This window comes from Blennius ocellaris (assembly GCF_963422515.1).
Source record: "Blennius ocellaris genome assembly, chromosome: 9".
NCBI lineage: Eukaryota > Metazoa > Chordata > Actinopteri > Blenniiformes > Blenniidae > Blennius > Blennius ocellaris.
Genome location: NC_137658.1, coordinates 29,447,575 through 29,468,939, shown reverse-complemented (window position 1 = coordinate 29,468,939; position 21,365 = coordinate 29,447,575). Strand labels below are relative to the sequence as shown.

At 47.9% G+C, this 21,365-nt stretch overlaps 1 protein-coding gene across 1 annotated transcript in view; it reads left to right on the top strand.

Annotated features, from left to right (window-relative positions):
• Positions 1-21,073, top strand: part of etfdh (electron transfer flavoprotein dehydrogenase) — a gene marked incomplete at its 3' end in the record, with an annotated part of 30,780 nt that extends 9,707 nt beyond the window's left edge. Inside the window, exons 5-11 of the mRNA XM_080501796.1 lie at positions 36-154; positions 481-558; positions 724-870; positions 2,246-2,386; positions 3,173-3,316; positions 20,248-20,416; positions 21,063-21,073. Coding sequence (XP_080357922.1) covers positions 36-154; positions 481-558; positions 724-870; positions 2,246-2,386; positions 3,173-3,316; positions 20,248-20,416; positions 21,063-21,073 — 809 coding nt within the window. The remainder of the gene's footprint in view (positions 1-35; positions 155-480; positions 559-723; positions 871-2,245; positions 2,387-3,172; positions 3,317-20,247; positions 20,417-21,062) is intronic.
• Between the last annotated feature and the right edge of the window lie 292 nt (positions 21,074-21,365).

The following is a 21,365-nucleotide window of genomic DNA, read 5'->3' as shown; positions in this document are numbered from 1 at the left end:
CAGGATCACCTCTTAACCTTGGATTCTTTTTACAGGCTTGCCTATGAATAACCACGGGAACTATATCGTGAGGCTGGGGAACTTTGTGCGCTGGCTCGGGGAGCAGGCCGAAGAGCTCGGGGTCGAGCTCTATCCTGGTTACGCTGCTTCTGAGGTGAACTGAAACGCCATTAAACCATTTCTGATTCTTCATTTGAATTTATCTTTAAAACACAACATTCATCACCACTAATTTGATTTTGTTTTTAAGAATCATTTCATTATAATTCTCAAGACTTAGTCAACTAACTTTACCACTAATGGTAATTGCTGTTTGATTTTTGTTTTTTTTCTTCGTCCTTTTAAGTGATTGTAAGTTTGTGTGGCAGTAATGTTGATTCTCAGGCTAAAAATAACAAATATTAAACCCCCCCCCCCCCCCCCCCCCCCCCCCCGTTAAATCTGGACGTTTGTTCCGTGTTTTCATGTTTTGCTGTCAAGGTTTTATTTCATGAAGATGGAAGTGTAAAAGGAATCGCCACCAATGATGTCGGCATTGCGAAGGACGGGTCACCAAAGGTAGCGTTTTAGTCATGTTTTCAGGTTGTTGTCTTTGAGCCGAGCATTCCTCCCACATCTGTTGTGTGCGTTTACTGTAGAACAAGATGTTTTTGTGAAGGTCTTTTTCAGCCCACTTCAGGTGCTCATCCTTATTCATACGTGCCTGTCCCTGCTTTCTGTCAGGATGTCTTCGAGAGGGGGATGGAGCTGCACGCTAAAGTCACCTTGTTCGGAGAGGGTTGTCACGGCCACTTGGCCAAGCAGCTTTATAAGCAATTCAACCTGCGAGAGAACTGTGAGCCACAGACCTACGCCATCGGCCTGAAGGAGGCAAGTTTCCACAACAGGATCACACAACTGTGGCCTGAAATTTGTTTTTCCCCAATTGCGTCCAATCTTTCTTAACAAGTTAAATCTGTTCTGAGGGGACAGATACAAGTGGTTGCTATAATCTCCAGCATCACTTCCTGTTTATATCTGTGCTGAATTCCCTCTAAGATACTGTTTGGATTTATGGTAAGTTATTAGCGTTCAAATTACCGTAATAGATTACTAAAAGTAATAAATCACGAAATAATAAAAAATGTATATTATTAGTGGAAGTAAACTGTCATTTACTCATAAACAACTCCAAGAGTAATTGAGTATTTACTCAAAAGTTAATAAATTATCAAATATAATGTATTAATGAAAAATTATTAATTTGAATAAATTGATTATTTATCAAATAATAATGAATTGGGGCACCACCAGCTAAACTGGAAGTAGCTAATACCAAAATATCAGTCTCATTTGTAAAAAGGTTGTTTAAGTTAGTTAATATTCCTGTGCAAAATATAACAACCTTAAATAACAAGGAAGGTGTGAGATTCTAGCTCAGACTGTTGCAAACCAGTGAATTGTCAACAATAAATACACAATGATTACCAGGAATCCATCAATTCAATTAACAGGCATTTCTTACAAAAAGTGTATTAATTCATAAATAATTCAAAAATCATCGTGTGTGTGTGTGTGTGTGTGTGTGTGTGTGTGTGTGTGTGTGTGTGTGTGTGTGTGTGTGTGTGTGTGTGTGTGTGTGTGTGTGTGTGTGTGTGTGTGTGTGTGTGTGTGTGTGTGTGTGTGTGTGTGTGTGTGTGTGTGTGTGGGGGGGGGTAGTGTTGTGGGCCTGAAGGGAAGACGCGGTCTTGCGTCTTGTGTGCAGATCCGTGGAGGCCATGGCAGCTGGGGGTTGGGGGAGATGCGTCTTGTTCCCAGGATCCAGAAAAAGGCTAGTCCAAACAGGTTGTGCTCGCCAGGCGGCTGAACCTTGGTTTGGTTGTGTGCTCTCTTCCCGTCCTGGTGAGGCAGAGACGTGCGTCTTGCTCAGTGACTGGGAAAAGAAGCAGGGAGGCAGTTTAAACAGGTTACAATTCCAGACACCTGCGCTGTCCCGGTTGGGTTCCACCAATGAGTGGCTGGCAGTGAGGAGCCCTGCATTCACTTCACTGCTTCTATTGGTTCCCGCCCTGGGGTTTATGGCCCTTCAAGGTCGCTGTTTTATTACGTTTCCATTGTTCCCTGCAGGAACAATGGAACCCTAACCCTTCTCTTGGGGAGAAACCGCTTGATGGAGAGCATGGATGGCGGGCCAAACAGTACCATGCAAAAGCTAACAATAAAGAAATATGCTCATGGTGGAACAAAAGCCTCCTTTCTTCCTAAGGTGTGGGCGATCGACGAGAAGAAGTGGAGGCCGGGCCGAGTGGAGCATTCTGTGGGCTGGCCGCTGAACAGAAACACGTATGGTGGATCTTTCCTCTATCACCTCAATGAAGGAGAGCCTCTGGTGGCCTTGGGTTTTGTGGTGAGTGGCTCAAATATTGACATTTCACGTGGAATATATGTTGTATATGGATCTTGTAGTTTTTGGTTTCAGTTTCTCTTTGTTCTTACTCTTTCAGAGTATAGACTACAGCGTAATGTTTAGATATAGTCATACATTAAGCTGTATGTTCAAATTTAAGGAAGCAAGGCAAGACAATCTTTAAAGAATATGTCAATAGCCACGATAAGGTGCCGAATTTTAAATAAATGAATTGCCAGTAATGTATTCATTTAGTGGCTCCTTTTTATTTGTTCAGTTTCCAAAACATGAAAGGATCCATCAGCCAAGATGTTGTCACCATGATGCTCCGTGAAGTTATCCTGAACCCCTTGACTGAAAACGTCAATAAAAATAGGCTCTTGTCCCCTATAAGGGCATCCAGGATGCACCATAGCACTCTGTGACCTGATTGTGATCCATCTGTACATTCAGTAGAAACTAAAGGTCACATCTATAGATCCACATTAATGACGCTGTTAACTCAGTGTAGTTCAACCCACACATGTATGTGTGAGCCGAAGTCCTTCATTCATTGTTTCTTTGCTATAAGATGTCTTCGTCCTTGACTGAGGTTTTTTTTTTATTGTTATTTTCTGCAGCAGAATTCTCTGTTGGTATTTTTATTTTTTTTTTTTATATATCTAAGTCGCCTAACCAACTAAAGAACAAAAAAAGTGCATGTTTGTCTGGAACATACAGTTTGGGGACAAAAAACATGCTATCCGTTTGAAAATTGGTGGTCTAATATTTATCCGCCTTACACAGGTTGGTCTGGACTACTCCAACCCCTACCTGAGCCCCTTCAGAGAGTTCCAGCGCTGGAAGCATCACCCCTTTGTGGCTCCCACACTGGAGGGAGGCAGTAGGATCGCTTATGGAGCCAGAGCTTTGAATGAGGGAGGAATGCAGGTACACACCATCAGTCAGGAAAGCTTTGGGGGGGGGGGGGGGGGGGGATTCAGAAAGGAGCTTCAACAAACTCTGAGTCTCTCCCTGAACTCGGGCCACATTTAAGCGTACCTGGGCATTTGAAAAAAAAAGAAAGATATTTCTCTGCATTGCGGCCGCACATTTACACAAACACATAAACACAGCTACGACTGGCAACAAACCATGATTCATGAAAACTCTGGTCGTAGTGGAGATCTGGATTAACTCTGTCTGTGTTTGCATCTTAAGGCGGGTAGGCGGATATTTACGCCACAAGTCCTCTTTTTTTTTTTTTCCCCCAGGATTCTGATTGGCCTTCATACTTCATGCTACACTGCCCCCTACAGGTGTGGCATGCTTATAGCAGCACTGACCCAGCTATATATGTGGGTCAGGATAAATGAAAAAAAATAATAAATTGAAACGTAGAGAGGGAAATATCCGTTGTTTAAAAAAACAAAAAAAAACAAACTGGGTATGTGTAAATGTGGCGTTGAATCAGTCTGAGTTTCCAGTTCCAGAACAGCTGATCTGAAATTAGTTCAATCAACTCTCAGTATGTGAACCTTGAGTTAAGTGGCTGAACAACCAAAATAAAAAGCTTCATCAATGGAGCCCCGAGATCATGAGTCACTATGGCAATAGACCAAAAACTGAGCTATTCTGTCATAAAAGTCCTGGCGCTGCAGCAGCAGAGAGAGACAACTGGGAGAAAGTTGCTGCCAGAGTGACGCATTGGTAGAAATAAGGAACAGGTGTGAAATCAGAATTTCAATAAGGAGGAATCCAACAGGAGGAAGGCGATTTGAAAGCAGCTATAAATGAAATGTAAAACCAGAATTCAGAATAAAAAGACATTATGCTGTGATTGCACCTCACTTTGATTCGAACTTTAGTATTTACATTTATGTAGGCTATTTAAAAAAATAATTCAGTAGCTTCTTAATGTAGTAATAAAATGTTGTTTGTATTCATCCTCTGTTAATATCTTAGGGTTAGGAGTTAGATTCACACAATATTTACACCCATCCATTCATCCATCCATTGACTACCGCTTATCCAGGCCGGGTCGCGGAGGCAGCAGTCTGAGCAGAGTTGCCCAGACTTCCCTCACCCTAGACACTTCCTCCAGCTCTTCTGGTGGCACCCCAAGGTGTTCCCAGGCCATAGAGAGACATAGTCCCTCCAGGTGTCCTAGGTCTGCCCCGAGGCCTCCTACCGGAGGGACATGATGGAACACCTCCCTAGGGAGGCGTCCGGGGGTCATCCGAAACAGGTGCCTGAGCCTCCTCATCTGGCTCCTCTGGATGTGGAGGAGCAGCGGCTCTACTCCGAGCTCCTCCCTGGTGACTGAGCTCCTCCCCCTATCTCTAAGGGTGACTGAGCCCCTCACCCTATCTCTAAGGGTGACTGAGCCCCTCACCCTATCTCTCAGGGTGACTGAGCCCCTCACCCTATCTCTCAGGGTGACTGAGCCCCTCACCCTATCTCTCAGGGTGACTGAGCCCCTCACCCTATCTCTCAGGGTGACTGAGCCCCTCACCCTATCTCTCAGGGTGACTGAGCCCCTCACCCTATCTCTCAGGGTGACTGAGCCCCTCATCCTATCTCTCAGGGTGACTGAGCCCCTCATCCTATCTCTCAGGGTGACTGAGCCCCTCACCCTATCTCTAAGGGTGACTGAGCCCCTCACCCTATCTCTCAGGGTGACTGAGCTCTTCACCCTATCTCTCAGGGTGACTGAGCTCTTCACCCTATCTCTCAGGGTGACTGAGCTCTTCACCCTATCTCTCAGGGTGACTGAGCTCCTCACCCTATCTCTAAGGGTGCGCCCAGCCACCCTATGAAGGAAGCTCATTTCAGCCGCTTGTATCCGGGATCTCGTTCTTTCGGTCATGGCCCATGGTTGATGACCATAGGTGAGGGTAGGAACGAAGATCGACCGGTAAATTGAGAGCTTCCCCTTTTGGTTCAGCTCCTTCTTCACCACGACAGACCGATACAACGTCTGCATAATTGTAGAAATCCGCCTGTCGATCTCACGCTCCATCTTCCCCAACCACTCGTGAACAAGACCCCAAGATACTTGAACTCCTCCACTTGGGACAAGGGCACTCCACCGACCTGGAGGGAGCAAGACACCTTTTTCCGGTCGAGAACCATGGCCTCGGATGTAGAGGGGCTGATCTTCATCCCAGCTGCTTCACACTCGGCTGCGAACCGCGTCAGTGCACGCTGGAGATCCAGGTTCGATGGAGCCAACAGAACCACATCATCTGCAAAAAGCAGAGATGAGATCCTGTGGTCCCCAAACCGGACCCCCTCCGGCCCCCGGCTGTGCCTAGAGATTCTGTCCATGTAAGTGATGAACAGAATCGGTGATAAAGGACACCCCTGCCAGAGGCCAACGTGCACTAGGAACAGGTCCGACTTACTGCCGGCAATGTGAACCAAACTCCTGCTCCAGGCATACAAGGACCGGACAGCCCTTAACAAAGGGCCCCGGACTCCATACTCCCGGAGCACCCCCCACAGGACTTCCCAAGGGAAGTTGTCAAATGCCTTCTCCAGATCCACAAAACACATGTGGACTGGTTGGGTGAACCCCCATGAACCCTCGAGCATCTGGTGGTGAGTATAGAACTGGTCCAGTGTTCCATGACCAGGACGAAAACCGCATTGTTCCTCTTGGATCCGAGGTTCGACTAACGGCTGGATCCTCCTCTCCAGTACCCTGGAATAGACTTTCCCGGGGAGGCTGAGGAGTGTGATCCCTCTGTAGTTGGAACACACCCTCCGATTCCCCTTCTTGAAGAGAGGGACCACCACCCCGGTCTGCCAGTCCAGAGGTACTGTCCCCGCCCGCCACGCGATGTTGCAGAGATGAGTCAGCCACGACAGTCCCTGCACATCCAGAGACTAAAGGAACTCTGGGCGAATCTCATCCACTCCCGGTGCCTTGCCACCGAGGAGCTTCGCAACAACCTCGGTGACTTCAGCTTGGGTAATGGACGAGTCCACCTCTGAGAACTCAGCCTCTGCTTCCTCAATGGAAGACGTGGTGTGGTGGTGGGATTGAGGAGGTCCTCGAAGTATTCCTTCTGCCTGACGGCATCCCCAGTTGAGGTCAACAGCTCCCCACATCCACTGTAAACAGTGTTGGTGGAGAACTGCTTCCCCCGCCTAAGGCGCCGGACGGTTTGCCAGAATTTCCTCAGGGCTGATCGATAGTCTTCCTCCATGGCCTCTCTGAACTCCTCCCAGACCCGAGTTTTTGCCTCCACCACAGCCCGGGCTGCAGTTCACTTGGCCTGCCGGTACCTGTCAGCTGCCTCGGAAGCCCTATGAGCAAACAATGCCCAATAGGACTCCTTCAGCTTGACGGCATCCCTTACTTCCGGTTTCTACCGCCAGGTTCGGGGATTGCCGCCATGACAGGTACCAGAGACCCTGTGGCCACAGCTCTGAGCAGCAGTTTCAACAATGGAAGTGGAGAACATGGTCCACTCGGACTCAATGTCTCCAGCCTCACTCGGGATCTGTGAGAAGCTCTCCCGGAGATGGGAGTTGAAAACTGCGCGGACGGAGGGCTCGGCCAGGCGTTCCCAGCAGGCCCTCATAACACGTTTGGGCCTGCCGAGTCTACCCGGCCTCCTCCCAGTCCAGCACATCCAACTCACCACCAGGTGGTGATCAGTTGACAGCTCTGCCCCTCTCTTTACCTGAGTGTCCAAGACACGCGGCCGGAGATCAGATGACACGACCACAAAGTCTATCATTGACCTCCGGCCTAGGGTGTCCTGGTGCCACGTGCACTTATGGACACCCCTGTGCTCCAACATGGTGTTCGTTATGGACAAGCTGTGACTGGCACAGAAGTAATGGAACACCGCTTGGGTTCAGATCGGGGAGGCCGTTCCTCCCAATCACCCCCTTCCAGGTCTCACTGTCATTTCCCACGTGGGCGTTGTAGAACAATGGAGTCCCCAGTTGGAGCACTATCCAGCACCCCTCCCAGGGACTCCAAGAAGGTTGGGTACTCTGAACTGCTGTTTGGTCCATAGGCCGAGTCAACTGTCAGAGACCTGTCCCTTACCTGAAAGCGTAGGGACGCAACCCTCTCGTTCACCGGGGTGAACTCCAACACTTGGCGGCTAAGCTGCGGGGCAATAAGCTAGCCCACTCCAGCCCGACGCCTTACACCGCGGGCAACTCCAGAGAAGTGGAGTATCCAGCCCCGGGCGAGGAGCTGGGTTCCAGAGTCCAAGCTGTGAGTGGAGGTGAGCATGACTATAGCTAGATGGTATCTCTCAACCTCCCCCACAAGCTGAGGCTCCTACGGTAGCCTCTGTGGGTGGTGGGATCACAGGAGGACGAGGAGGAGGGGCCCACATTATCCCTTTGGGCTAAGCATGGCTGGATCCCGCGGGCTAGAGCCCGGCCACCAGGCGATCACAAACGAGCTCCAACCCCAGGTATGGCTCCAGGGTGGGGCCCCAGCTGCGCCTTACCGAGCGACGTCTCTCCTCTCTTTTGTTTATCCATGGGGTGTTTTGAACTGCTTTTAGTCTGACCCATGACTGAGGACCTGTTTGTCTTGGGAGACCCTACTGGGGGGCATAAAACCTCCCGACCACATAGCTCCGAGGATCATTTGGGTGCTCAACCTCCCCCACCACGATAAGGTAGCAGTTCAAGTGGGAGCAATGTTTACACATTTATGTAAAGTTTATATAATAAGAAACTACTAAAATTACCACACACACGTACTTTAATATCCACTCTACAGACTTGGTTTATCATTATTAAAAAGAAAACTACCATTTTACAAAAATAAACCCCTGAATGCTGTGCATGAAATGCTCCCTGGTATGGGTAATTAATGCAGTGCAAAAAAAAAAAATCATCTGTGCTGGAAGACTCTCATAACGCAAGTGATCTCAAAGGATTTCTAGGAGCTTCAGGTGGGAGGAGCCAGTAGAATCTCAGGGTTTCCTTGAGAAAACCCGCCAACGATCAAATTCAGTTGACAAAATCACATGAGCGTAATAAAAGGCAGTGACGTCACAGTGCAGCGTCATCTGGTCCAGTCTTTCAATCCATGTTGAAAGTGGAGATGTAAAACTACAAAATTGTTTTCAAATTATGTTGATAGAGATATGAGGAAAACTGTGTCCGTGTTTTTCCGCGTCATTTTAGGGTGAGTAAGGTGCACCAAGAGCGCTTCCAAAATGAAGTGAAAGGAGCAGAGATTTTTTTTTTAAATGGTCAGAATATAACAGTACACCTTTCAGTCATTGGTTGAGAAGAAGAGCCCATGTCCAATCAAAAGTTTTCACAGGTGGCGGTTGCATTTCAAATCGCTCACCTGTGAAAAAGTTTGCATAGCGAGCAGCGGCGAGAGAGAGAGACGGAGCGAGCGAGAGCGAGTTACGATTTACATCAGAAAAATAGCTATTATTACCGTGATTTAGCCGTGTAAATACTCTGGAGTGAGTGAGATTAGAGTGGAGTGTTTTTTAGTTTCGTGTGGACTTTTTTGTTCCGATCAAGACAATGAGGCGCCTTATGAACGTGGATCAGGCGCTCCGTCTTTTGTATGAACAAGAAGGAGAAGATCACATCGAGTCAGACAGTGAGTTTGATACTGACTCCGATGATGATATTGATGACCCCAGCTTCATTTTGGAAGAGGGGAGAGATGGACAAGCGGGAACAGAGGAGGAGAGAGAGGATCCTTGGAGGAGCGCAACGCAGCGCCCCGCTTTGCAGCACCGTGCAGTTCAGCGCAACTCGACGCAGCGCAGCTCAACGCAGCGCAGCAGGTCCACACGATCCAGATCTCCAAGAGAAGGCAGCAGGTCAGAGACGACGGAGCAGCCACGCTGCTCTGATGCATGGAAGACTGAGAGGGATGTTGACTCTGGTCCTGAGGTGAGCAGATTTTAACCCAGGAGAACACCAGGAGTCCAGTTGGACACTCACTCCACCCATACACCAAAGGACCTTTTCCTCTTGTTTTTTGCCACTGATTCAGTGAAAGCTATCTGCAGAAATACCAATAAAAATGCTGTAAAAAACAAAGAGGCTGGAAAGAAATTTGCATGGACCGACATAGAACCAGAGGATTTGCAGAAGTTCTGTGGACTCCTGCTCTACATGTCGCTGGTGTCTCTTCCTAGTATAAAAGACTTCTGGAAACATAACCACATTCTGTTTGCGCCTCTTCCCCCTAAAGTCATGCCCAGAGACAGATTCTTGTCCATTCTTTGGAATATCCACCTGAGTGATCCTGAAGAGGACGTGGAAAATGACAGGAAAAAGGAACACCAGCACATGACAAACTTTTTAGAGTCAAGCCGCTTTATGATGACATCCGCACTGCCTGCCAAGCTTACTACCATCCAAAGAGGGAGCTGGCAGTGGATGAAAGGATGGTGGCAACAAAAGCCAAAACTGGCATGACTCAATACATGAAAGATAAGCCAACTAAATGGGGACTGAAACTCTTTGTTTTGGCTGAGTCATCCACTGGTTACACCATCAGGTTCGACCTTTACACTGGGAAGAGAACAACCTCCAGTGAACATGGGTTGTCGTATGATGTGGTGATGAACCTTGTGCAGCCATCCTTTCTTGGCACTGGGTACCACATCTACGTGGACAATTTTTATACAAGTCCCAAACTGTTCATAGAACTGGAGAAAATTAAGTTTGGAGCATGTGGGACGTACAGGGAGAACCGGAAAGGCTGCCCCAGAGGCAAGGAAAATGCGCTCACCAAAAAAAGTGAGAGAGGATCTCTGAGGTGGATCCGTGAGGCAGCTGGTGTTTGTAAAGTGGATGGACACTCGGGAGGTGGCTGTGTGCTCCGCCATTCATCCTGCAGTGGTACAACAGACTGCACGGAGGAGAGTGAAGGACAGAGATGGACACTGGACGGTGAGAAACATCCCCTGCCCCAAACCAATAACAGAATACAACAAACACATGGGTGGGGTTGATTTATCAGACCAGCTGCTGCAGTACTACTCAGCTCATCGCAAAACTGCCCGGTGGTACAAGACTGTTTTGCTCCACTTCCTCGACATTGCAACAACGAATGCTTACATTCTTCATCGAGAGTTGTGCAGCGTGAATGTCCAGATTTTCATCAAGTCCTCTCCTCAACTGGATGAACTCCCCTCTGGAAGGGCTTGTCAGGAAGTACGGCGGAAACAACTCGGCTTGTCTTCCAGTTTTTATTGAGCACACATTTGTATTTTCAGCATCCACTCATCAGCCTGCCTGCAGCAGTTACTCTCACTGTGCTTCTATTGTGGCGGCTGTCGCTCTCAACGGAAGATTGTCTATGAAGCAGGTTGTAAACCTGAAAGTCAAACACAACCTAAGAATTACTTCTGAACTTAAATCTCAAACACAGCATTCTACTCGTACAGTTACTCACCGACAAGGCGTCTCAGTCCTGACAACGATCGCGCTCTCTCGCGGGTAAACAAACCGTAGCTGCCGAACCGGAAATAACGTAAACTGAAAATCCTACGCTTCACAATAAAAGCACGCGGGCCCCTTCACAGGGAATATTACAGATAATATAAATTTGAACAAATTACCATTAATTCTTAAATAATATGTCCAAAAGATAGTATGAAAATAATAATTACTGGAAAGTTCTACACCTCCCACTTGGTCTACTGATTCTGGAATCCAAGTAGACCACAATAACTGGTACAAACAACCTCCACTAAGTAATTTACTCAACTACTTGGCATACATCATTCCACTTTCAAATAAGAAGTACACTTTGAAACAAGAATATCACAATAAGTCCCAAGTAAGTCTGATGTCAGTCCACAACACACATTGTCTTTGGGCATCTCCACATCCGTAACCGAAACACCCCACCAACCTCCTCGCGTTCACATGGAGGATGGTGGAGGGGAAGTCTTTATCCTGAACCGAAACACACCACGTGGCGGGGATCCAAAACCGAAACACACCACGTGGCGGGGACCTTACACTTGTTCCTCCACAGGTAGCAGAACCACCAGCCTCCTAACATCCCTGTGGAGGATGGTGGATGGGTAGTTCTCTGCACTTCGGCTTCTCCTGGGCTGACCGCCAGAAACTGGGCAGCTCTGGCACGTCTTGACTTTCACATCCCGTACTACGCCCTTTGAGCCAGGACATGCTTCCACCACTCGTCCCAGTCTGAACCGACCCCTCAGTGCGTTCTGATCAGCTAGCCACACCAAGTCCCCCACTGCAACATTCCTTACAGGTGTGTGCTACTTCTGCCGAATGAAGGGGCCCGGACCAGCCAACTGATTCCATCTTCTCCAGAACTTGTCGACCTCGATCTGGATTGCTCTCAGGCGGACAACAGGGTAAGTTGGATACTCAAACCCTCTGGTGTCTCCACTGGGTCCTGTGCGACCAAGCAGAAGGGTATTTGGAGTGATGACTTCCACTACTTCATCCTGTAATTGCATCCTGGCTCCAATCGGCCTCTCGTTTGACAGGTTGGCAGCCAGGTAGAGGAGGGTCTGGAACTCCAGTATCGTCAGGTTTTCTTGATCGCCAACGCTGCTTAATGCTCTCTTGAGTACACGGGCTGCTGCCTCCGCAGCCCCGTTCCGATGGGGTGAGTCCGCTGGATGAAACACCCAAGTCCAGTCCGTTCCTGAAGCTGTGGCCTTTTCCTGGACTCGATCTCTGTCGATTCCACCAAGAAAATCATAAAGCTCCTGTAATACTGGCCTAGCACCCACGAAATTGGTACCTTGATCCGACCAGAGTTTTCTCGGGTGACCTCTTAGAGCTGTGAAGCGCTGGTATACTTTCAAGAACCCTTCCGTCGAGAGATCTTCCACAACATCTGCGTGCACTGCTCTTGATGCCATACAACTAAACACCACGCCCCAAACTTTCATCTTCACTCTCCTTCTTACAGCATCCTTAACGACGTACGGGCCGAAGAGATCAAGTGTCGTGAACTCAAAGGGTGCCGCTGGTTCGGTTCGTTCGAGGGGAAGCTCGCTCATCACCTGGCTACACACCTTTACCTTGGTTCTCCGACAGTGCATACATGAGTCAATGACATTTCGTGCGACCCTTGGCCCCTGCACCACCCATGCTTTCGATCTCACCCGGAGGAGAGTGCCGGCAACGCCTTCATGGTTGGCTTCGTGGGCCTCTCGTGTAAGAAGAGTACTGATCCATGCTTTGTAGGGCACTAGGGGTACGCCAACTTCTCCCTGAGTGATAGTCTGAACTCTACCACGGCACCGCAGGAGCCCTGATGCTTTATCTCTGCTGACGACAAGCCTGTTCAGTGTCGTTTCAGGAAACACGACTCCTTTCTGGGCAGCCAGGCACAGGTCCTGGAAAGCAGTTTCGAGCTCATGCACTGTCAGTACTGCCTCCCACTTTGCTTGTATAGAACTCCTTCCAATACACGATAGCCAAATCTTCACAGTCCTTCGGACGTAAGCAACTACACCACAGAGCTTCATTAGAGAACTGAACCTCGTAGGATCGACAAGGTTTACGAGCGAGGCTCCCCACAATGTCTCTGCTTCTCTCGGCTCAGCTGAGGCCAGTTGTGGCGTCTTGTTACCATCATTTGTGCCCTCTGTAACTTCACAACCGGGTCCGCTGAGGCTCAACGATTTCTTTGCTTGAGTCCTGGTGAGGGCTGCTGAAAAGGCCTTTCTCTGGAGCTTGCTCACCATTTCCCTAGCATCAGCTGCCACTTCTGATGCAGACTTCATGGGCCAGTCCTCCACTGGACCAGACAAGAACCCAGGGCCTTTCTGCCACACAGAGCCCTCGTTCAGCTGCTCAGGAGAGGACCCCCTTGTGACCAGATCTGCAACGTTAACTTCACCTGGGATCCACCACCAGTCAGTCACGGGCCCTGCCTTCCGGATCTCCCCAACTCGATTCGCGAAGAACGTTTGGAATCCGTAGCTCTCTCTTTGGATAGCCCCGAGCACTGTTTGGCTGTCGATGAAGTGATACCGCCTTTCTAAATCCATCCTCCCATGTTTCATCACGTACCCTTTTAGGCGTGTAGCAAAGACCGCACCGCAGATCTCGGCCTTGACCGCGTCACCTTTCTGGTCGAGGGGAGTTAACTTAGCCTTTGATTCCACCAGCCGAACCACCACACCATCTGATGCCTCCCAGCGCAGGTACAGTACGGCACCATAGGACTCACAGCTCCCATCAGAAAACGTGATTCCCCAGGGCTTCCCCCTCCAGTTGGGGGGAGTGAGGCTTCGGTGGAACCTGATGCTACTGAGCCGAGCGTACTCTTTGAACAGCTCAACTGCCTTCCCTCGTAACTCGTCCGAAAGCGGCTTATCCCAGGTGTCCTTTGTGAGCTTGCCGGCCTCCTGGAAGGCTCTCCTCACAAGGATCACTCCTTTCTGTTTCAGAGGCGACGCCAGGCCAATTGGGTCATACAACCCAGCGATCTGGCTGAGTAGGACACGACGAGTCAGTGGGTCTGGTGTCTCCGCCTCCACCTCATCTTCAGTGAGGTCGATCTCTGTCCGCATTTTCTTCTTCCTTCTGGAGAAGTTGATAGAGGCCATCACAAAGAGTCTATCCTCCTGAACAAGGTAGCCAAGCCCCAGAGCTTTATCTCCCTCGCTTAGCTGGTTAGGCAACACCAGAGTCACTGTCTCGGACTTGACCTCCACCTTCCTCCCACTGTCACCTGGCTGGACCCAGGGCTTGAGGTAGAAGCCTCCTTCTTTCAACACCATCTCTACTCCCTCAAGGATCTCGTCGAGATCATTGTGGGATGTGAGCAGGTCATCAACATATGAGTCTTCTTCAATGACTCTTCTCACCTCATTCAAGTCAGCGAACTGGGGCAGCTTGGCAGTCTCTCTCATGGCTACCTGTGCAATACACCCAGCGGGTTTGTCCCCCATGTTCACTCTAACAACAGCATAGTCTTCAATCTCATCAGCCGATGAATCTCTCCACAGGAAATGGTGCACGTGAATTTCTTGTTCTTCCAGCCACACTGAATTGTACATTTTGGTGATGTCTCCAATAGCTGCGTGTTCTCCTCCCCGGAACCTGAGAAGCACCGCCCTGATGGGATTGAGTATGTCTGGGCCTTTGAATAAAATACTGTTCATGCTCACCCCTCTGTACTCCTGACTGCTGTTCCAGACTAGGCGTACAGGCGTCGTCACTGAATGAGGGTTTTGCGCAGTTAGGTGACTCACCCACCATATGGCACCCTTCCAGTCGTCCATCACGTCCTTGGTGAGCTTAACAGCTGCTCCTCTTCCCACCATCTCGTGAACCTGCCTCTTGTAGGCTTCCTTCCACAAGGGGTCTTTTATGAGCCTTTTCTCCGTCTTAAGGAAAGTCGCTTCCACAGCCTTACGGTTGTTAGGAAGTGAGGCTGGGTCTTCCTTCCAGGGGTACTTCACATCCCAATGTGACTTGTCGCTGTGGGCATCACTCTCACGAAAAGTCAGGCCTGCTCTAATGACCTCTAGCTCTCTCTCATCAGCCAGGGACATCTCCTTTCCCCCGGGTGAGCACTTACCGCAGCGACAACTTCCGCAGGCGGGGTCACAAGCGGCTCCAATGCTGTCCCACTTTAGCCACTCCAGTATCTCTTTGTTGCAGGCCGCTGTCGTTCGGGTCTCCATGCTGCCCTCTCGCGTCATGTGACTTCCTGCCACTCCCATGAGGTGCTCCTCCACTTTGACAGCTACAGTCTTCATGCAGTTTGCAAAGTGCGTCTTCGAGTGCCACGTGGTCACCTCCACTCCTTCAAAGAGATCTGGATGAACACCACTCACCGTTTTGCCCAGAGGACCATCCCACAGCACCAGATCACCAGCTCTTTGCAGTCTTTGTGGAGCTAGTCTGCCTTCTCGAGTGCTGATTAGCAGATCTATTCTCTCTGGGCGGGCCAGTTCTCCCGCCTGGACTTCTGGAAAAACCTGCTCCAACCTCTCTGATGACACGACCCGATCCACACTGGCGATAGTTTCCATCCGGTAGCAGATCATCTCATGGAGCCTTAAGGTTCCCCGTGGGGTCCACACTTTTATCGTCACACGATACCTCCTCGTATCAATCTTCACCTTCATTGCACCAACACCATACACGACAAGTGAGATTGGTTCACCAGTTAATCCGAGCTTCTCCGCAGCTCGATGGGTAATATAATTAGTGTCGGAGGCAAGATCAACTAATGCTCCAAGGCTGTCACCTCTCTTTGTTGTGACAGGTACAAGCATCATGAGAACTGGATGCTCCTTCAATCTGCTCTGCCCTGGCAGACTCTTGTTGGCTGAAACAGATGTTGCCTTGTTTGTGCAAGCTCTGCGGACAGCTTCTAGTTGGTGAGGAGTCAGTCCTAAATCAGCGAACATGGCTTCTTGCTCCTCCGTGGGACCGCATGGCCCTTTCTTTTCCTCTTTCTTGTCATCCCTCTTCTTTTGTGCATTAGGGCAGAGGAAGTAATGGTGGTCTGCTGGAGCGTTGTTTTTCCCACACCCTTCCCTGCGACAGATGAACCTCGTGGTGCAGGTGCCGGCGACCCCGTGGACATCCAGACATTTCGCACACGCTTTAGCTTTCTTTACTTGAGCCCTTTTTTCCATAAGACTAGCATTCATGAAAGTCTTACACCCAAACAGTTTCCCTCCATGTCCTTCATCACCACACATAGAACATGGGAACTGTTTGGAGTCCGCCCTGACCTCAGTCGCAGTAGTTTTGGTGAATGACCGCCTTTCATCCCTTCTTCTAGCTGGCTTCTCCCAGCTTGGTCTCTCAGGAGCATTTGCAGACTGTGACTTGGTGGTGAACAACTGTTCCAACCTCACAAGCAGTGACTTTTGGCTTTCGAGGAACAGCAGAAGCCTGTTGAACCGGTTTTCTGGGAGGACATTGTTACTTGGGTCCCTGACATGCGTTAACCACTCTCTCTTCATCATATCAGGGAGTTTGCACTCTAATGACCTAATCACCAACTGGTTCTGTAAGGCATCCACGCAGCCAAGGTCCGTAAGGTCCAATGCTGCCCTCTTCACCGCTAGGATCAGCTCCAAAGTCTCTCTTGGCTGGTGGCTCTTTACGAGACTGTAACTCAAGCACAATTTCTTCAGCCGTTTGTGCTTTATCACCATAACGGTCCTCCAATTCCCTGAAGATGTCGTCTGCATTCCTGCACCGCAACAGCCTGAGATCAGTTTTTACAGATTCACCGATACTGTCAAGCAAATGTAGCTTCTTACATTCACGTGAACCTCTAGTTTCCGCCTGTGCTTGTAAACTCTCCCATTCAGTCTTCCAGCCCCAGTAGTCTCTTCTTTCCCCAGAAAACTTTGGCAAGCTTATTGGTGTGAGTCTTATTTTAGGCCGTGCCCATTGATGGCCATCGTCCCCACCGGCATACGCACCAAAGCTGCTGTGTGGCCAGCTACTGTCTTGGCCCATGCTGGGTTGAGCAGGTGGAGCTGTATGGGCATTACGCAGGTGTGGCAGGTCGACGTTAAGACTACCACTAAGTTGCTGTGACTGCTGGGTGGGATGAAACGTCTGTTGAGGAGCACTAAACATGGCTGGAGCTACACAGTTGCTACTAGGTTGATTACTGATAGTAGCAGCTTGAGAAATACTGGTGACCATACTAGCTCTGTCAGTGGGAGTCAACAGTTGAGTGCGCACAGGTTTCTGCTCATCAGTGAGTGAGTTAACCACAGCAGGCTGAGTGTGAACAGGTGGAGATGCAATTACAAGGGCAGCTGTCTGAGTAGTAGTGACGTCGCCAGCTTCTGTGCTGCCGTCACTGTCGCCATCAGCGCTGGTGTCGCCCACAGCTCTCTTCTGGTTAGCATAGCTACTCTCAATCTCTTCCTGCTCTTTACTGCTTTCCTCCATGCGCTCTGTCTCGTATTTACAAGTCCAATCATCCATCAGTTGCTCCTTCTCTTCTCTCAACGATGAAAGGAGATCCCATTTTTCTTTTCCATATGGCCGATAATCTCTCCATGCATACAAAGCGTTTCTGAGCGCATGGAGTTTTCTATCCAATTTACCACTCTCAACTCCATGCAGCGCCCGTGGCACTACTGTGTCTTTCCCGAGTGCCTCAGCACGCACGAAGGCCGTCCTGAACTGTGAAACAAGAACATCTATGTCCGGAGCTGCATATTTTGACCAAAGCTCTCCTAAAATGTCATGCTCGACCTCACAGAACTTCTTCTCGCTCTCATCTCTCCTTGATAGAGCGTCTCGTGTCTCACTGTCTTTTCCTTCTGGGTCAATCTCTCTGAGTGCGTCAATGTAATCATTACTAGCATCAAGGAATTCGTTATAATCTTTTCTCACTCTTATTAATTCTTCAGAAAGATCACTTTCTCTTAAACGCCCAACACTGACAACAAGGCGGTTAATTCGTGTCGTGAAGCACCTTTGAGTGTTTGCACGACTACGCTTCAGGCTTTCCAAGTCTGATTTGTTATCAGCCATTTTAATTTATTTGAATATCTTCCTCAGAAATCCAAAAGAATCTTTCAAAGACTCGATTCAGAAAGTCTTGTTTTTAATTAATTGATTAAATGACTCGCCTCTTCATCCGTGAGCTCCACCTCCGAGTCTCCGGTCTCGTGGCTGGCTTTCTCACTCCGCCTGGGGCTCGTATACTCCGTTACACGGCTCCACCGGCGGTTTACAACTGTCCAGATTGTCTTCCAGTTTTTATTGAGCACATATTTGTATTTTCAGCATCCACTCATCAGCCTGCCTGCAGCAGTTACTCTCACTGTGCTTCTATTGTGGCGGCTGTCGCTCTCAACGGAAGATTGTCTATGAAGCAGGTTGTAAACCTGAAAGTCAAACACAACCTAAGAATTACTTCTGAACTTAAATCTCAAACACAGCATTCTACTCGTACAGTTACTCACCGACAAGGCGTCTCAGTCCTGACAACGATCGCGCTCTCTCGCGGGTAAACAAACCGTAGCTGCCGAACCGGAAATAACGTAAACTGAAAATCCTACGCTTCACAATAAAAGCATGCGGGCCCCTTCACAGGGAATATTACAGATAATATAAATTTGAACAAATTACCATTAATTCTTAAATAATATGTCCAAAAGATAGTATGAAAATAATAATTACTGGAAAGTTCTACAGTGAAGGAGGGGCAGCCAATGTCCTATAAAAACTTCCTGGTGGAGCTGCTCTGTCAGCTTTGTGACACAGATGTAGCAGGTGTCCCCCAGAGCAGGAGAGCTGGCCACATCCCTGTCCCCATCATTCCAGGCTCCACCACAACAGCCAAAGGGAGGCTAAAATGTAAACATTGCCTGCAGGTACACAACAACAGAAAAGACACCCCATGGAAGTGCCAGGCCTGTGATGTGCCCCTCTGTGTGGTGTTAGATAGAAACTGTTTTTCTGAGTGGCACAAATAGTAATAGTCACTTGATATTGTATGTGTGACCTTTTGTAAAAATTTTTTACAAAAAACGCCTGAGTCATTGCTTCTTATTTCAATGTAAATACTTGTATATAGCTGTTTTTTCAGCCCTGTTTTGATTAATCTTTGAAGAATATAGTTCATATTTACTTTACAAGTAAACAAAGTGATTCGTTAACCATGTCTGTGAATTTTATAGTCAATAACTCTGTTTTTTTTCCATCCGAATTTTTAGCTTTATGGTGTTTTTAGATCCACTGTGTTAATACAGTATGCCATACTGACGAAAATACTTCAGAAATGAATTTATGAGGTTGTCCTGAACAAAATGACACCAAACAAGGCAAGATTTAAGGATTTTATATCTGAGATATAAAGGAAGAATCAACTGTAGTGAAAAACGGCACAAAATGCTTCAGGCCCCAGCTACCACGTTTCAGAAAAGTCCACAAAGACTAAGTCGAGTGTTTTCAAAAAAGTTGGTTCTGAGCACTGTTTGACTAAACGGAAACCCAAAATAAAACAGGTTTTCGGTTGTCGCTTGAAAACAGAGCTTGAGTGTTCCTTTTATTATGAAATTACCCAAAATAAAACAGGTTTTCGGTTGTCGCTTGAAAACAGAGCTTGAGTGTTCCTTTTATTATGAAATTAGCCAGTTACTAATCACAAGGGGGTTGTTCAGTTTGCTCAGTCTAGTTTTCATAATCATTAAAGTCCTCTGCAGACTGTTAATTTCAGACTTTTCATTAAAGTGATCAATTAAAGCTGCGATAAAATCCAAACATAATTACAGATGTTTGCTGAACTGCTCACCCTGCTGTGAGTTTGTTTTATTCATAGATTTGAAAGTTTGTGATCCTGCAAAATGGTTTGTTTGATTTTTGTATTCCATCTGTTTATGCTGCCATTCCAAAGTCATTATGATCTGAGTGGGTTTATTTTTTTCATTAACTCTAAAAGTTAACAGAAATTCATATGACTCCTTTTAGGGAAGATCAAAGACAAAATGAGCATTAATTCTGCATTCACAGTTCAAAGCACTCTTATTTACATTCTCTGATTTAAAAAAAAAAAAGCATTGAAACTGGAATAGTTTTCAAAACATCTGTTTAGGCACAAAACATTTTTGAGACAAAAAATGCAAAAACAATGTATTTTTGTGTAAACGGGTCATGAGTTCAACTCTCTCCAATAATATATTTGATCACGTCTAAAGAGTTCTCTGAATCTGACTGAGTTGACATATGGAACGTCAGTTTTAGTGTGTACTTCCATGTTTGCATGAGTTTTCTGACTTCTTTGGAGGAAATATGGAAGTTGTTTCCCAGAAAAGGGCTGAATGATAAAATGGATCATATGGTTGAAACAGAATCAGAAGCATCGGATCACAGAACCTCGAGCCAAAAAAAAGGCCTTGAACTGTCCTCTTCCTCTCCAGTCGATCCCAAAGTTGACTTTCCCCGGAGGGCTGCTGATTGGCTGCAGCCCTGGCTTCATGAACGTCCCCAAGATCAAAGGCACCCACACAGCGATGAAGAGCGGCATGCTGGCTGCAGATGCCATTTTCCCCCAAATCACTGCAGAGAACGTGGAGTCAGAGACGGCAGGTACGAAGGTTTATCCCTCTTTGAACTTCATTCATTGAAGGTCTGCACCGAAGTAACTCATCATGCAGGAGTCAAACATCCAACGGTCGCACACACCTGAGTTACAGCCGCTGTCTGAAAGGTCAGGTGATAACCAGAGGTTGACAGTGATGGCACATCGACAGAACTGCAGCATCCTCTAGCATCCCGGAGGGAAACCATTCTGAGAGTCATGGCAGCTTTATGAAGACGCTCAAAGGTTTCATGTGACCAGAGGGGAAGTTAAATAAGGAATACTTCAAATCAAATGTGACCTCTGCGTTGTGCTGAGGATGTAAAGCTCACACATTTCTGTAGCAGAGTTTGTCTTCAATAGGAGGAAAAACTTTAGAAGGTTATTTTTATGCAATTATTCATATTTTCTCGACGATAAACTGCAACTTTTTTCCAACGCTTTGAACCCTGCGGCTTATAACACGTTGTGGCTAATATATACATTTTTACCAGTTAACGTGCTTCATGCTGCCAGATTCTACTTCCGCATGTAGATACGGGCTGTTGTTAGCACCTCTGCTTCTCCAACCCTTGCCTTAAAAGTGACATTTGTCACATTTAAGGCAAGGCTGCTCTTGGTGAGCTCGAATTCTGCTGCTTCCCGTGGTTGCAGCGCTCCAATAGCTGACTGCCGTCAATGATGCGTTCAGGTGCATCATGTAAACTCGCATGCTGGACTCCATGGCTGAGGAGTCTTCCATCTCAGAATTACAATCGGCAAACAACCGGTAAAATACTTTATCAACAGAGATAAACGCTTGGTGGTTATGTATCTGTCTCTCTGTCTCTCGCCGTCTGTCTCTCCATATCTCTCTCTCTGTGTCTCTCCATGTCTCTCTGTGTCTCTCCATATCTCTCTCTCTGTGTCTCTCTGTCTCTCCATGTCTCTCTCTGTCTCTCCATGTCTCTCTCTCTG